The sequence below is a fragment of the Chiloscyllium plagiosum genome, chromosome 1, assembly GCF_004010195.1.
Source record: "Chiloscyllium plagiosum isolate BGI_BamShark_2017 chromosome 1, ASM401019v2, whole genome shotgun sequence".
Taxonomy (NCBI): Eukaryota; Metazoa; Chordata; class Chondrichthyes; order Orectolobiformes; family Hemiscylliidae; genus Chiloscyllium; species Chiloscyllium plagiosum.
This window is the reverse complement of record NC_057710.1, coordinates 64,711,695-64,728,064: the sequence shown is the minus strand read 5'-3', so window position 1 is coordinate 64,728,064 and position 16,370 is coordinate 64,711,695. Positions and strand designations below refer to the sequence as shown.

The 16,370-nt window shown below is 40.5% G+C and overlaps 1 protein-coding gene across 1 annotated transcript in view; it reads right to left on the bottom strand.

The window, feature by feature from the left end:
• Positions 1 to 16,370, bottom strand: part of parp8 (poly (ADP-ribose) polymerase family, member 8) — a 361,099-nt gene that overhangs the window by 18,164 nt on the left and 326,565 nt on the right. The window contains exons 20-23 of the mRNA XM_043688244.1: positions 8,952 to 9,064; positions 6,692 to 6,764; positions 4,661 to 4,730; positions 1,977 to 2,050 (exon numbers count right to left, since the gene is read on the bottom strand). Coding sequence (XP_043544179.1) covers positions 1,977 to 2,050; positions 4,661 to 4,730; positions 6,692 to 6,764; positions 8,952 to 9,064 — 330 coding nt within the window. The remainder of the gene's footprint in view (positions 1 to 1,976; positions 2,051 to 4,660; positions 4,731 to 6,691; positions 6,765 to 8,951; positions 9,065 to 16,370) is intronic.

Here is a 16,370-nt window from a genome sequence, read left to right as displayed (position 1 = left end):
TTTTCCCCGGGTACAACAGAGTGTTACAAGGGGACATAAATTTAAGGTGAAGGGTGAAAGGTATAGGGGGGGATGTCAGGGGTAGGTTTTTTACCCAGAGAGTCGTGGGGGCATGGAATGCGCTGCCTGTGGGAGTGGCAGAGTCAGAATCATTGGCGACCTTTAAGCGGAAATTGGATAGGTACATGGATGGGTGCTTAAGCTAGGACAAATATTCGGCACAACATCGTGGGCCGAAGGGCCTGTTCTGTGCTGTATTGTTCTAGGTTCTACGTTCTATGTTCTACAATTAAGACGGGTGTGGACAGGGTAGCTGGGAAGCAGCTATTCCTCTTTGTTGAAAAGTCACTAATGAGGAGCCATAAATTTAAGACAAAAGGCAGGCTGTTTAAAGGGGATTGGAGGAAACATTATTTCACCCAGAGGATAGTGGCAATCTGGAGTGCACTACTGGGGAGGAAACTTCATAATCTTTAAAAAGTATATGATTAACTACTTGAAATGACATAACATTCAAGGTTATAGACCAAATGCTGGAAAGTTGGATTCATCCAGATAGGTTGGCACAAACTCAGTGGGCCAAAGGGCTTCTTCTGTGCTGTATGACTCCGTAACTGGATTTTGACCATATGATAATGTGGAACAGGCACTTTTGAATCATCCTTACATTATGTACAACAGTAAACCAGGCAGATTGTACATTGAGTCGTCTATCAATGCCCACCTATTTTAGCATTCCTGCCAGACTTGAATTTCCTCATTTGCTCTTTTTGACACAAACATGTTATTTGGTTGAAAGTAGAAAAAATGGATCTCTTCAGTATCAAGTTAACTCCATGAGCGGATTCCTGGCAGCCGGAGACTAGAATCTCTGGCACTCTAGTCATTTGCTACTTGAATCAAGCAGGTCCCAGCACATCAAGCCCTGCTGATAACTCACTAACTCTCCTGCTTCGCCAATGGGACCAACACTCCTGCTGGTGTTACTTGGGAATATGCACGAAGTATGTTAAGAAAATACGTAAGGAAGTCGGTTGAAGGAGTTACAAAATTCTGGCAAGTATATTGCAATTTGGGAAAGTGTGAGGTTGTTCACTTTGGCAAGAAGCATAGAAAAGAAAAATATTACCTCAACAGTGAACAACTACTGAATTCTGAGATGCAGAGTGATTTAGGTATTCTATGCATGATCACAAAAGACTAGCATGCACATAATTAAAAGGCTATAGTTTTTTATGGCAAGAATTGAACATAAAAGTAAGGATGTTATCCTTCAGTAGAGGTTTGGTGAGACCACATCTTGAATACTTTCCAGTGTTGGTCTCCTTATTTAAGGTAGGACGTAAATGCGTTGGAGGTGGTTCAGAGAAGGTTCACTAGATTAATACCTGGAATGATTGCGTTGTCTTATGTAGAAACATTGGATAGGCTCGAGTTTCTACAGGAGTTGAGAAGAGAGAGGGATGACTTGATTGAAGATCCTAAATGGTCTTGTCAGTGTGAAGGATATTTCCCTTTTGATTCAGTCCACAGAGGGCATTTCTCTTTCAGGACAGAGAGGAGGAGAAATGCTGCTGTCTCTGAGACTGTGTAATGCTTTGCCTCAAAAGAGGCTTGTTCACAGCAGAGGTGGATATATTTTTGCTAAGCAGATGATTTGAGGATTATCAATAAAAATGGGAATGTGGAATTCAAATCACAAACAGATCAGCCATGATCTTATTGAATGGAGAAGTCTTGAGGGGCCAAATTGTCTACAGTTGCTCCTATTGCTGAAGTTAGTACGTTCATAACTGAGTCGCTTTTGCTGGCTGAATGGCATCCTCTCTGCTGTCACCATTCTGGTGTTTCCAGACCTGGCTGACCATATTAGAAAGTTTGCCACTGGGTGGATCATTATGTATGTTTCCTGACCAATGGTGAACACCAAGTGCAGGTACCGCAACATGGGAAATATCCCACCATCAGCCCGATACCTGTAAAGTGGCTGCTTTATTGTTTGAAGGCTGTTCGTCCTTGGCTGCCACCTTCTGCTGCTTTTTATTCATCCCTAAAAGGTAATTAAAGTTGGTTAAACATTATAAATATCAATAGCTACATCACAGTGATTAGAAATGATCCTTCAGTTAATCTCAATGTGTTAAAATATTGTAACATATTTTGTAATGTAATTTAAGTTTTAAAAAGGTGTTGTGTGTATAAACTAATAAACAGAGTGGCACCTTCAACATTGAACTATCCCAGTTCTATAGCCAATTTCCCTTTTGACTTGTTTATATTGTGTCGTGAATTTTGTAACAGTAGGAATAAAAAACCACATGACCCATTGCTATGAGCATGCAAACAAAATTATGCCAGTCTGGCTACTGCTAACCCTGATATGGAGGGTAAGATTATTACGGACCAGTAGTGAGAGAGTGCATCCCAACTTGGTAAAGCTGAGTTTGCCATGGGTAGATTAGAAATAATGAACTTGAGCTCAGTGTCAGCAGTAGCTGGATTTTAATTTGCTATTACTGCAGTTGGGCTTATAAATGTTTAGTCACTGCCAAGGAAATGTTTTGGGTCTTCGACAGAACTGCCATCGCTTTGGTTACTGTCCAGCATTGCCTTCAATGCTGCTTTTGCCATCAGCAAAAACAATGTGAAATATCTTATTTGCTGCCTGTATACTCTACATTTTAAACCCAAATTAAATCTAAAGCCAAAAAAACCATAGTCAAAATTAAACATCACAACAATAACTTAATACATTTTGTTGAAATGATCAATAGATGAATTAACAATTTCATTACTAATTATTGAATTTAATCCTAATTAGGAGAAAATTATTACCAATGCTTTTTTGGAGTCAAGCTAATGCTTCAAACCCAACACAGGACACAATTTAAAAATGATTGACTGTAAGGGTCGAATTCTTGTGCTTGTGGACCTCAGCTACTGGCTTGAGAGCCATGAGATCCACTTTTGTACCCTTTCTTGGAAAGCTCCACTGTTATTAATTGCTAACTGAGCAGTTTACAGGCTTAACCCTTCTGGGGGAGGCCTTTGCCCAGCATCAGGATCCTGAGGGACAGAAGTCCCTCTTACCAAGAAGTACCTGCTAATCAGAGGTGAGCAAATCTTTTTGCCAGACCTGCGACCACCCCACCCCAGGCCCATGCCACAGGTCAGTGATGGCAGGAGGGGGTTTGTGGAGTGGGGGGTCATGGGGGAGAAAGTGTAGAGAGCATCTGGGTCTCAGTGGACTCTTCCTGATGCCAAATCATCGATAATCTCCTATCAAGGAGGTGTCTATTAGACATGCTGCACTAGGAGTCATCTCTGAGAGCTCAGGGAAGGCATTATAAGGTATTTTAAATTATCATTAATTGGCCACATTCAGTTGCAATTGATGGGCAGGAAGACTATCATTAGTCCCTCATGGACCTAAGTGGGGTGGAGGTGGAAATCTAGAACAGTACAGCTATTACTCTGCCCTCTACATGATATTTAAGTCCAAAGTCCAAAACTCCTGCCTTGTTGGTTGCCGCCATTTGAATACAGGCTATTAGTGGGCAGCTTGGTGGTTCAGTGGTTAGCACTGCTGCCTCACAGTACCATGGACCTGGGTTCAATTTCACCCTCAGGTGACTGTCTGTGTGGTGTTTGCACATTCTCCCCAGGTCTGGGTGGGTTTGCTCTGGGTGCTCCTGTCAGGTGGATTTGCCATACTGAAATTACCAAAACTGTCCAGGGATAGGTCAGTTGGATGAATTAATCATGGGGAATGCAAGGTTACAAAGATAGGGTGGGTCTGAGTGGGATGCTTTTCAGAGGGTTGGTGTGTACTTGATGGGCCTACTTCCACACTGTCAGGATTCTATGATTCTGGTACTCTGTGAGATCAGAAAACTCACTGAAAGTTTTATTCACATTTAAAGGGAGAAATTGGGATTGAGACCTCAACATAGCAAGATGATTTGAATTTCAAAGAGCAATTTATGTAGCCTCCTTACAAAGGCAGCGCTAGAATGCTTTAATATAATCCTTGTTTCAGTATCTGTTTTGCTAACATTACTGTTAACATGTTTTATGAGTACACAGATTCACCTTTTGTTTCTCTGGGCATTGGGTGTTGACATATATCCAATTTGAGGCTGCTCCCTTACTAGGCTACTACTCTACTTGGTCACTAGTAATCCTAGTTCACCCTGAAGCTAATGTAAGGTTCTGTTATTCTCTTTATACTCTTGCACTCATTATTTACACAGCTTACTGAAAACAGCTCTTACACAGTGACATACTCCTACTCCATGACAGACTTCTCTCTGCTTGTGTTTATGCTTTGTTCTGCTCTGTTGATGTCAGAGTGACATCAATTACATTGCTATCAGTTGCATATCCCTTAATACCACAGAGCACTGTCTAGTTATTTCTAGGAGGCTCTGGCTGAATTCTCTAAACTAATGCCTACAGTGGCCACTTAGATTGATACTGTTACAGTCCCTCACATTTCTACAAGATTTCACACAAGAAATTATGAAAAAATGTTGAAGAAAAATCAGTGAGTAAAACATTCGAGGGCCAATACAGAACGACAGTGGCACTTGTATAAAATAATGGCCATTGTAGTTAAGGTTCAAAACATTAAATGATGATAAAGACAACATGTACTTGCCTGAGTAACCAAAAGAAATACTTGACAATGGGCTAAGGTAGATGCCATTCCCGTACACTGCACCATGAAGCTATAGAAAGTGGAGAGGTTTAAAAAAAGGCAAATGAGTAATTACATGAACACATAGTTACAGAAACCACAATGTTTTTTATTTTGGAGACGATGGTTGTGGAGGTGGGCACTTCAGATTTCAGAAAAGGGCTTGGCGATCTCTAAACAGCCTGACTAGTAGAAGATATAGCAGGCTGTGCTCTGGAAAGTCAGACTGGCTGTCTTGTCACATTTTCAACAAGCGAGGGAGACAAAGAAAACAGAAGTTTCCACCCACAGAATCTGCAGGCCATTTAGGCAATATACAGATACCCAGATCAAACTGGTGCATCTGCTTGAAAATAATGAGGGTCTTCATTTAAAAGTCAGAAATTCTTTGTCAGAAGGCCTCTATTCCTGATGAAGGGCTTTTGCCTTTCAATGGAGTGTCCTGTTGCAAGAACAGCATGTGGTACAACGAGCATGGAATATAGCTCATTCACATCCCGAAATGGAGAAATTCTTCTGTAAAATGCATTCACAGGTTTTCTTTGGAGGTGTGGAATGATATTTTGTCTGCCTGACTGTTTACTGCTGAGCAAAAGTGAGGACCGCAGATGCTGGAAACCAGAGTTTAGATCAGAGTGGTCCTGAAAAAACACAGCAGGTCAGGCAGCGTCCGAGGAGCAGGAAAATTGATGTTTCGGGAAAAAGCTCTTCATGAGGAATTTGGCTTTTGCCCGAAACGCTGATTTTCCTGCTCCTCGAATGCTGCCTGACCTGCTGTGCTTTTCCAGCACCACTCTGATCTAAACTCTGTTTACTGCTGACCACAGTGAACTCAGTTTTTTGGAGTGTTTTGGCAGGACTAGGAACGGGGGAGGTGTTACATCATATAACTGATTATAAACCAAACAGACCTGTACCCTTAAGACACTTACATGACGTATAAAGGTACCTGCTTCCTCTGCAGTCACCTGCTCGATGAAATGGAGTCAATGTAGTAACTTCAGTCAGTTATGTGTATGTAATAATCAGTAATGTCAGTAAAGACAGAATCCAAACTCTGTGTGTTAGTCTGTGATTTTGTAGACATGTTAATAGTTCATGTTGTTAAAACCTTCAAAGTAACTGTCGCAACAAAACTGTGTGGTACATGTTATATGGACAAACATACAGAAAACTATAAAGTGTATCACGATGGGAACCTGTGGGGGCTAGGAGTCATGATTCTAGATTAGAGTGGAGCTGGAAGAGCACAGCAGTTCAGGCAGCATCCGAGGAGCAGGAAAATCGACGTTTCGGGCAAAAGCCCTTCATCAGGAATAGAGACCTTTTGCCCGAAACGTCGATTTTCCTGCTCCTCGGGTGCTGCCTGAACTGCTGTGCTTTGCCAGCACCACTCTGATCTAGAATCTGGTTTCCAGCATCTGCAGTCCTTGTTTTTAACTAGGAGTCATGATGGCTAGTCAGTGGCAGCAAGTGGACACTATAGGCGACATAGTGGCAGAAGCATGGCTATTGTGAACAATCTTTTCTCTACTAGTCATCCATCAATCCGGCTGAGATGTGAGCTGAAGTTACAACTGCAAGCTGTTTTCATGAAGTTATCAGTGCAGTTATGTAACTTGCGATTTACAAATCATTTGCTCTTTCTTTCTCTCAGTTGATGCATGATTCACATATTTATAATAGGGAGCACCTTTAAACTGGCTATTATTTGACATCAAAATGTAGGTTAGTGATGGTAATGTTGTTAACACTTAAATTGGGATTGTTATATTTCATTGTATCAAAGCTTTGCAAAGAGGTATTACATAATGTTGGGGAGAAGCATATAAAGCGAACATTTTTCAGGAAATCTCAGGCACAGATCCTGTGAAATTTCCAATAATTAAAACTAACAGAGGAAAAATTATCCACTGGAAGGTTGCAATTATCCTTCCCAGACTACAGAACCATCCCTATTAGCTATACTATTTTTGCTCTGCCAGATCTTACCTGTAATCGCGTATTTGATGCAACAATTAAACCATTTCTTAAAATGGAGTGCCAGTTCTCTATATGTGAGCCACTAGATATAAAACAAAAACAGTTTGAGTATCTGAAAAACAATACACAATCTTTGCAGACTCTCTCATTGCTTCTCTCTTTCTCTGTTCGTATACAAAACAGTTTATTGAAGTGAAGTTTAAGGTGTGCCCCTCATAATAGCAGTCATATGACTATGGCTGACCAGAACAGATATTTGTATAGGATTGTATTTCAATCCAAACATTCCCCTTTTATATAGACACGAAGAAAAAAAATGGCATGCATGATCATGCGCAAGATGTAGTCTCTTCAACCATTAATTTACTCTGTTTGTTGAGGTCAATTACTCATTGGAGTGTACATTTGTCTTTCTATAGGCATACTTTTTCCATTGAAAACCTTATTCCACTTCCAATCCCATCTCTAATTAGGTTATCCTTTACTTTTCCAAGCTGATTTAAACATGTTATGCACTGATCAATGGACTCATTATCAGGTTGTTCCTTAGTATTGAATATGCATTGTTTACTTGGCTGAAAGTGTTTCCTTAAAATTTCTGCCTGGGATTTTTACTGCTCTTCAGAGAGATTTAGGAGGGGAACATATTTTGAAACAGTCTCGTCTGATCAGTGATAAGTGACTGGCACTTATTCTAGTTTATTTAACAAATCCATAACAATTGCATAATTCTGGCATTGTTCAAGGAGGAATTTCCATGTTCCCCGTACCTTCTGTCAGTCGAACAGGACTGGTCTTTATAAAATTTTCTCTTTTTTTTCTAAATTTGCCTCATCTTGCTTTCCAGCATCCTCGTCATTTATCATGGCTTTAGCAAAGTCATCTTCTTTGAAAAAGTATTCATTTAGGGCCTCAGTTATGCCTTCTGACCTCAACCAATAGGTGACTGTTTTATCCCTTAATTGGCTGCAGACATCTTCTACAAATCTGTTTTAGATGTGAATGTGCCTACAGATGACTTTTTTTGCATTTCCTTTAATATTAATCACCAACGTATTCTGTTCCCCTCTTAGTTTTATCATGTTTACCTCTCATATGGTTACAGCACAGCACAGGGCCATTTGGCTGCCTCTGTTTGTGTTTTTATTTGTACTTTTTAGATCCAACTTGATTCTTCCTTGAATTATGACACTCATGTCTGTTATATTTGTCTAATTTACCTGAGGCAGGTCCCCCCGCTCCTGTTGAGGGTCCCTGAGATAAGTACTGCCATTACAGGTTTGTTCTTCCATCATTAATCTAAAATGTAGGCAGTCTTGTGATGCAGTAGGTTGCACCCCTGTCTCTCGTGCTCTATTTCTCTGGGTTCAAGTTGCTCCCCAGGCCTTGATGGCCAAGGAAGATTCATTCATAACGTGGCCAAACACACAGAGTGTATACTTGCAAATCCTTCCAACATACATAATTGATAAAAGCAGAATTGGTTCCTGGTCAGTCAGAGATGAAAAGAAATTATGAGACACTGTCATTCTGCTCCATAGCTCCAGTCAAAAACATGTATGTAGAATTTTATAGCAATTCAAACTCCTTGGGTTGGGTGTGGAGTAGGCCACAGTTGATTCGACAATTGGATCAGACTAGTGCTAACACCACAGGGCTCAATTCATTTCCTGTTTGTGGTGGAGTTGGGGAAGGCCTCAGTGGGATTGTGGTCTTATGGATCAGACCAGTCTTCAGGCAGGGAACTCAAGGTTAAGAATCGATCTAAAAATCTATGGTACAATGATCATTATAACTAAGATGCTTTGCAAATGTGATGTGATATTCTCCACTTGAACCATTTCCTTCCAAAAATTTGATGCAGAAAAACCTTCATTCTCATTGGGCAAGAAAGTTCTCCCAAAGAGAATTCAGATATTCTTTTTCTCTGTCTTTCACAGAATGTCCCAATTAACATTGTGTGCTTGGAATAGAGAGCAATGTTTCTTACATCTTGCAGTATCTGATTTGTAAAACGACTCCTTTATCATCTTCCTACTCTTTTTGGTGGTCTATGAAACATACCAAGTACTTTAATAACTCCCTCATTGTTTCTGAACTCTAACAAATAGATTCTGTCTTTAATCTCTCAAAGACATTCCCTCATTCCGGTTCTATTTGAAAGTAAAAGATGGTAATGAAATACCATTTACCCATGCAAGTGCAAACAAGGCATTACAATTTTTAACTATGATTCATAGCTTTGGAGATTTAGAGAACGGGAACTTACTGAAATGCAAAAGTGCTCCCATAAAGTTTCTTTGCTGCCCTGAAATTGGATTCTTTGGCCGGTGGACTGCTAAGGAGCAGGAACTGGTGTGGAGTGTGCATGAACTTTAGTTGCTGCATGAAAGAGTAAGATGACAGGCATTATTACAACCTTGTAAATACATTAGCTCTCTGCCAACATATTTAGATATTTCTCACATTTCCTCTGTTGATATGGAGACACCATTATAAAATGTTACTTTTACGGCTCACAACACAGCCTCAAATGCAGAGCCCTGCGCACAAATGATGGGATGCACTGGCAACTGTCAGATAAAGAGGTGTTATATGGGCAGCACTTAAAGCTCACGATTTCAGTTAGCACAAATAATTAATTGGGTATCTCAATGAAGTTGAACCTGTTACATTGCAGAATATGTCACTGTAACTTTAGGGGGCCTTTATGGTATTATGTAACTTACTATGTAAGTGTACGGAGCCATTCAAGAATACAAGAAACCAAAACAAAATGCTGGTGTGAAGAAAGTACAACTAAAAACGTGGAATTAATTAATATTGGAAGGAAGGAAGAAAGAAAGCTTTACTCTGTGACACTGGTGTGGGGATAAACAGGGAGGCAGGACAGAAAATGGTGTTTACATAATTCCAATCTAAAGAGACAGAAACAGACAGAGTGATAGGTAGACTGAATCTTTGAATTTGACTAATTGGAGGGCTCTACTTTGTGTAGGATCAGCTTCAATTCATAGAATCTTAGAATTATAGAACAATTACAGCAACAAAAGGGGCCAAGCATTTTATCATATTTACACAGGCTCTCTGCAAAAGCAGTTCTGCTATCCCACTTCCTATAGCCTTGCAATTCTCTCCCTTCAGATAATGACCCAATTTCCTTTTGAAAGTCAGGATAGAATTTGCCTCCATCACATTTTCAGACAGTTGATACCAGATATCAACTTTATTATGGACCCTGTATTTAAGGAAAGATTTACTTGCATCAGAGAGAGCACAGTGAAGGCTCACTAGGCTGGCCCTGGAATGAGTAGACTGTCATATGATGGGAGGCTGATCTTACTGAGATATGTAATATTATAAAAGAATTTAATACTGAGACATTGTTCCTCATGAGTAAGGAATTTAAACCAAGGGGTGGGGTGGTGGGTGGGGGGGGGGGGGGGGGGGTGTAATTTGAAGACAAACAATTGATTATTTAGGACCGAGATGAGCAATTTCTTCACTCAATGAACGTCACACCACCCTCATAGACCAGGAACCCTGGCACTATGACATTGTGGGCAGGAAAAGATCAGCCCAAAGAACATGATGATGGCTCCACCTTCTTCAAGAAGAGGAATACTGAAGTAGAACACCAAATTAAAGGTATTTGGAATGGTGAACAAATTCTGGCCTTGCCAACAATGCTCAGTCGATGTAAGAATGAAAAATATCCTCATCAGCCTTCGCTGATCAAAAAATCAATCAATTCAATTAAACAGGACTTGTCCTCAACAAATTTATGCTCACTTTCCTTCATTAATTCACATCTGCCCAAGTTGTTGTTTATAATTTTTGTCCCAGATAACTGTATCGAAAATCTTTCCTACCCAAAGGTTACACTGACTGCTCTGTAATTCATTATTTTAACCTGACATTACTTTTTGTACAAGAGTGTAATATTTGCACATCTGGCACGTTTAGGATTCTATTCTACCATGTTTGTATCTATGGAAGATTTTGAGATATTTGTCAGTGCCTTGCAGCTACCACCCTTACTTCTTTATTTACCTTCAGAAGCATCTGATTTGGTCCTGGTGATGTATCAATTTTGAGAAGAGCCAACCTTCTAACAGCCCTCGTTATTCATTTTAGCCCATTCAACTACCTCATTTCTCACTGTGCCTTTGGCAACCTCTTCTCCAAAAGGCTGACGCAAGCTACTCATCAAATACAAAGTTCTGTGGATGCTGTAAAACTTAAATAAAAATAGAAACACTGAAAATAGTTAGCAGGTCTGGCAGCATCTGTAGAGGGAGAAACAATATTAATATTTCAGGTCATGACTTTCCGATGAACTTTTGGTGAAAAGTTACGACCTGACATATGAACTCAGTTTCCCTTTCCAAATGTATCCAATAAATTTCATTTAATTACTCATTGAATAACTTGGCCACTCCCTCTACCTCCATGCACACTTCACTTTTTGATCTCTAATTTGTCCCACTCCAGTGTTTTGCTATTTACCTACCTGCAGAAGGCATTTGGATTCCATATTAATCTAGTTGTCAGTCGCTTCAGAAACTTTCACTCTGCTTCTCTTTTTTCACCAAACTAAACCTTCTGAACTTTTTATAATCACCCTAGTGATTACTGACCTAACAACAATGCACCCTTATCTGCTTCATTTTACTCGCTGTCTTTTTTATTATCTAACAACTTCTGGTTTTACTTGTCCCACCTTGCCACCTCCGGGGATTTTGGTTTAATTGAACCTGAACTTTGTTCTTTAAATGTTGATGTATGGATAGTGGAGGCAGTGACTCAGCTTCTCCTATTCAAAATGTCCTTGCTATCATTCACCTAAGACTTTTGATGCTGCTGTCTTCCTATTTTCAGCACAATTGGCACTATAGGGCACAATGGTCTGACATTTAGAAGACTATAAGTGATAATCTGACATTTATAAATGATCTGACAGTTAAATATCTCACTAGCTGCTTGATAAGCACTAAAACATAATATCTGTAGACAAATCATATTTTAGCTGCTATTAATAGAATTAGATTCTGAGACAAAGTATGCTTCAGACAGTGCAGCATTTCCTTTTGTTACTCATTCATTGCCATGTGAAAGACAGTTTTTCATTTTTTCTGAGTGGGAAAATAAATGAATATTTCCCCTTGTTGCAATAGAAAGTTGGCCCGAACCCAAAGTTTTGACAGTTTAAAGTCCAGAATTTGATGTAATATAAACTTTTCCAACTTTGATCGCTTCATTCCTTTGTAGCTAATTGTGATTGCCATTAAGTGCCCAGTGCCACGAATGAAAGGACCAATGACGAAGAGATCAAATTGTAAGAGAAAAGGAGTTAAAAAATGACAATTTTTTAATTGTCAGTATTTCTTTATTTCACAAAATACATTAGATGCAGCTATAAAGTCTTGCTGTAGGTGTTTTTACTACAATTTTTCAATATTAGCAAGGTCAAGGCAAATTATCACAACATTTTAAATATAAATTGTGTGCAGCATAAATTGAGCTTTGAGCTTCCACGATTTTTAGTACTTGCTTTAAAGATAATCCCCACCCATAAAACTGGCTACAGCTACAGATATAAATCATCATCATTGGGAGCTTCCTCCAGCCAGCTTTATTTATAGATGTTCACAAAGAAACCAAATATCAGGCTGCAAATTTTGAGCTCGACGTCACGAACTGGTATATTTTTAATTTAAACCTGTTTACTACTAAAACTCAATCTAATCAGAATAGAAATTTCTTTATTTTTGAACATTTTAGCAACTTAAAACTGAATTACTCCCATGTTGGGTCAATACAGTGATTTAAAATTCTTATTTTTGCGATAATTACATTTTCAACATTATTAATTAAATTTCATGAAGCTAACACTCTCAAATATACCAAGGATTAATTTTAAAAGCAACATTTAAAATAAGAGTACTTTAAAGCATAGTCCAATTGCGCTGGTTTATAGCATTTGGCGAGATACAAATTAGTTTGAACAAAAACTTGGATGAAACAATAATTTTCAAACCAGGCACAATTTGCGAAAGAATTGACAATGATAGCTAAAGTTAAACTCTCCCTCTAAGCTGCTATTTCATCATTTTTCTTCGAAGAGTATAAAGGCAATAGGAGTACACTTAAGAGGGAAATGAGGAGGGCAAAAAGGGGACATGAGATAGCTTTGGCAAATAGAGTTAAAGAGAATCCAAAGGTTTTTTACAAATACATTAAGGACAAAGAAGGTTCTGTTGGAGTGCTGTGGTATGCAATTGGATCAGACTGCTCTACACCAACATTGTCAGTGCAGTCTCAATCAATAGGTGGGAATCAGATAGCTTCCCAGTCAGATCTGTAGTCAGGCAGGGCTGCCCTCTCTGTGGGTGGCACGGTGGCACAGTGGTTAGCGCCGGAGACCTGGGTTCAATTCCGACCTCGGGCAACTCTCTGTGTGGAGTTTGCACATTCTCCCTGTGTGTGCATGGGTTTCCTCCGGGTGCTCCGGTTTCCCCCCACAATCCAAAAATGTGCAGATTAGGTGAATAGGCCATGCTAAATTGCCCGTAGTGTTAGGTGAAGGGGTAAATGTAGGGGAATGGATCTGGATGGGTTGCACTTTGGTGGGTCGGTGTGGACTTGTTGGGCTGAAGGGCCTGTTTCCACACTGTAAGTAATCTAATCTAATCTAAAAAAAAGGGTAACTAGGGAGAGAATACAATCCCTCAAAGATCAACAAGACAGCCTTTGTGTGGACCCACAGAAAATGGGGGAGATACTAAACAAGTATTTAGCATCAGTATTTACTGTGGAAAAGGATATGGAATATGTGGAATGTCCAGATTACAGAGGAAGAAGTGCTGGATGTCTTGAAATCCCCAGGACCTGATCAGGTGTACCGTAGAACTCTGTGGGAAGCTAGGGAAATGCTTTCTGGGCCTCTTACTGAGATATTTGTATCATTGATATTCACAGGTGAGGTGCCGGAAGACTGGAGGTTGGCTAACGTGGTGCCACTGTTTAAGAAAGGTGGTAAGGTCAAGCCAGGGAACTATAGACCGGTGAGCCTGACGTTGGTGGTGGGAAAGTTGTTGGAGCGAACCCTGAGGGACATGATGCAAATGTATTTGGAAAGGCTAGGACTTATGAGGGATAGCCAACATGGCTTTGTGCGTGGGAAATTATGTCTGACACACTTGATTCAGTTTCAGAACTAACAAAGAGGATTGATGAGGGCAGAGTGGTAGACGTGATCTATATGGACTTCAGTAAGGTGTTCGACAAGGTTCCCCATGGGAGATTGATTAGCAAGGTTAGATCTCATGGAATAAAGGGAGAACTAGCCATTTGGATACAGAACTGGCTCAATAGTAGAAGACAGAGGGTGGTGGTGGAGGGTTGCTTTTCAGACTGGAGGCCTGTGACCAGTGGAGTGCCACAAGGATCGGTGCTGGGTCCACTACTTTTCATCATTTATATAAATGATTTGGATGTGAGCATAAGAGGTATAGTTAGTAAGTTTGCTGATGACACCAAAATTGGAGGTGTAGTGGACAGCGAAAATTACAACGGGATCTTGATCAGATGGGCCAATGGGCTGAGAAGTGGCAGATGGAGTTTAATTCAGAAAAATGCGAGGTGCTGCGTTTTGGGAAAGCAAATCTTAGCAGGACTTATACACTTAACGGTAAGGTCCTAGGGAGTGTTACTGAACAAAGAGACCTTGGAGTGCAGGTTCATAGCTCCTTGAAAGTGGAGTCACAGGTAGATAGGATAGTGAAGAAGGCGTTTGGTATGCTTTCCTTTATTGGTCAGAGTATTGAGTACAGGAGTTGGGAGGTCATGTTGAGGCTGTACAGGACATTGGTTAGGCCACTGTCGGAATATTGCGTGCAATTTTGGTCTCCTTCCTATTGGAAAGATGTTATGAAACTTGAAAGGATTCAGAAAAGATTTACAAGGACGTTGCCAGGGTTGGCGAATTTGAGCTATAGGGAGAGGCTGGATAGGCTGGGGCTGTTTTCCCTGGAGCGTCGGAGGCTGAGGGGTAACCTGATAGAGGTTTACAAAATTATGAGGGGCATGGATAGGATAAATAGGCAAAGTCTTTTCCCTGGTGTGGGGGAGTACAGAACTCGAGAGTATCAGTTGCGGGTGAGAGGGGAAAGATATAAAAGGGACCTAAGGGTCAATCTTTTTCACTTAGAGGGTGGTCTGTGTATGAAATGAGCTGCCAGAAGAAGCGGTGGAGGTTAGTACAATTGCAACATTTAAATGGCATTTAGATGAGTATATGAATAGGAAGGGTTTGGAGGGATATGGGCCAGGTGCTGGCTGGTGGGACGAGATTGGATTGGGATATCTGATCGGCGTGGATGAGTTGGATTGAAGGGTCTGTTTCCATGCTGTTCATCTCTATGACTCTATGTCAGCTTTCAATCTCCTCTGGTCGCAGAAAAACAATCCCAGTTTGTTCAATGTCTTTTTGTAAGTGAGACTCTCCAGCCCAGGGCACATCCAGGTAAATCTCCTCTGCACCCTCTCCAGTGCAATTACATCCCACCAATAACATGGATTCCAAAACTGCATCCAATATAGATGTGGCCTAACGTTTTATACAGTTTTCACATAACGTCCCTGCTTTTAAACTCTATGTCTTACCTATGAAAAGCAAATATCCCATATGCCATCTTAACCACTTTATTCACCTGTTCCTGAAACCTTAAGAGGTCCTCTGATTCTTGGTGCTTCCCACAGTCCTCCCATTTAGCATGTATCCCCTTGTCTTGATTGTTCTGCAGAAATGCATTCTCTCACTGTATCTTGATTGAATTCTATTTATACTGATCAACTCATCTGACCAGTGGAAAGTGAGGACTGCAGATGCTGGAGTAGGAGAATTGACATTTTGGGCATAAGCCTAATGAAGAGCTTATGTCCAAAATGTTGATTTCCCTGCTCCTCGGATGCTGCCAGACCTGCTGCGCTTTTCCAGCACCATACTCTCAACCTATCTGACCAGCCCGTCCATGTAATACACGGTTACCCTCCTCATTGTTTCCAACCTAACAATTTCTGATATCCTTCACGAACCTATTGATCAACCCTGCAACATTTTTTTCTAAGTCATTTATATAAACCACAAACAGCAAGAGTCCTAACACTGACCCCTGTGAAATCCAATGGACACAGACTTCCAATCACAAAAACACCCCTCAACCATCACCCTCTGCTCTCTGCAATTCAGCCAATTTGGATCCACTTTGCCATTTTCCTTGGATCCCATAGGCTCTTACCTTCACTATCCATCTCCCATGTCTGACCTTATCAAAAGCCTTGCTGAAGCCTAAGTAGACTATATCCAATGCATTGCCCTCATCTATACACCTCAGGTCACCTCTTTGAAAAATTCAGTCAAGCTGGTCAGACATGACTTCTCTTTGAGAAAACCCATGCTGACTATCCTTGATTATTCCCTGCTTCTCCAAGTGCAGAATAATTCAGTCCCTCAGAATTGCTTCCAATAGTTCCTTGCCATTGAGGTTAGACTGACCAATCTGCCATGTCCTAATTTATTTCTTGCTCCCTTCTTTAACAATGGTACCACATTGGTGGTACTCCAGTCCTCCAGCATCTCTCCTGTGTCAAGTGGAATTGATCAATTTTGCAAGTGTCCCTGCTA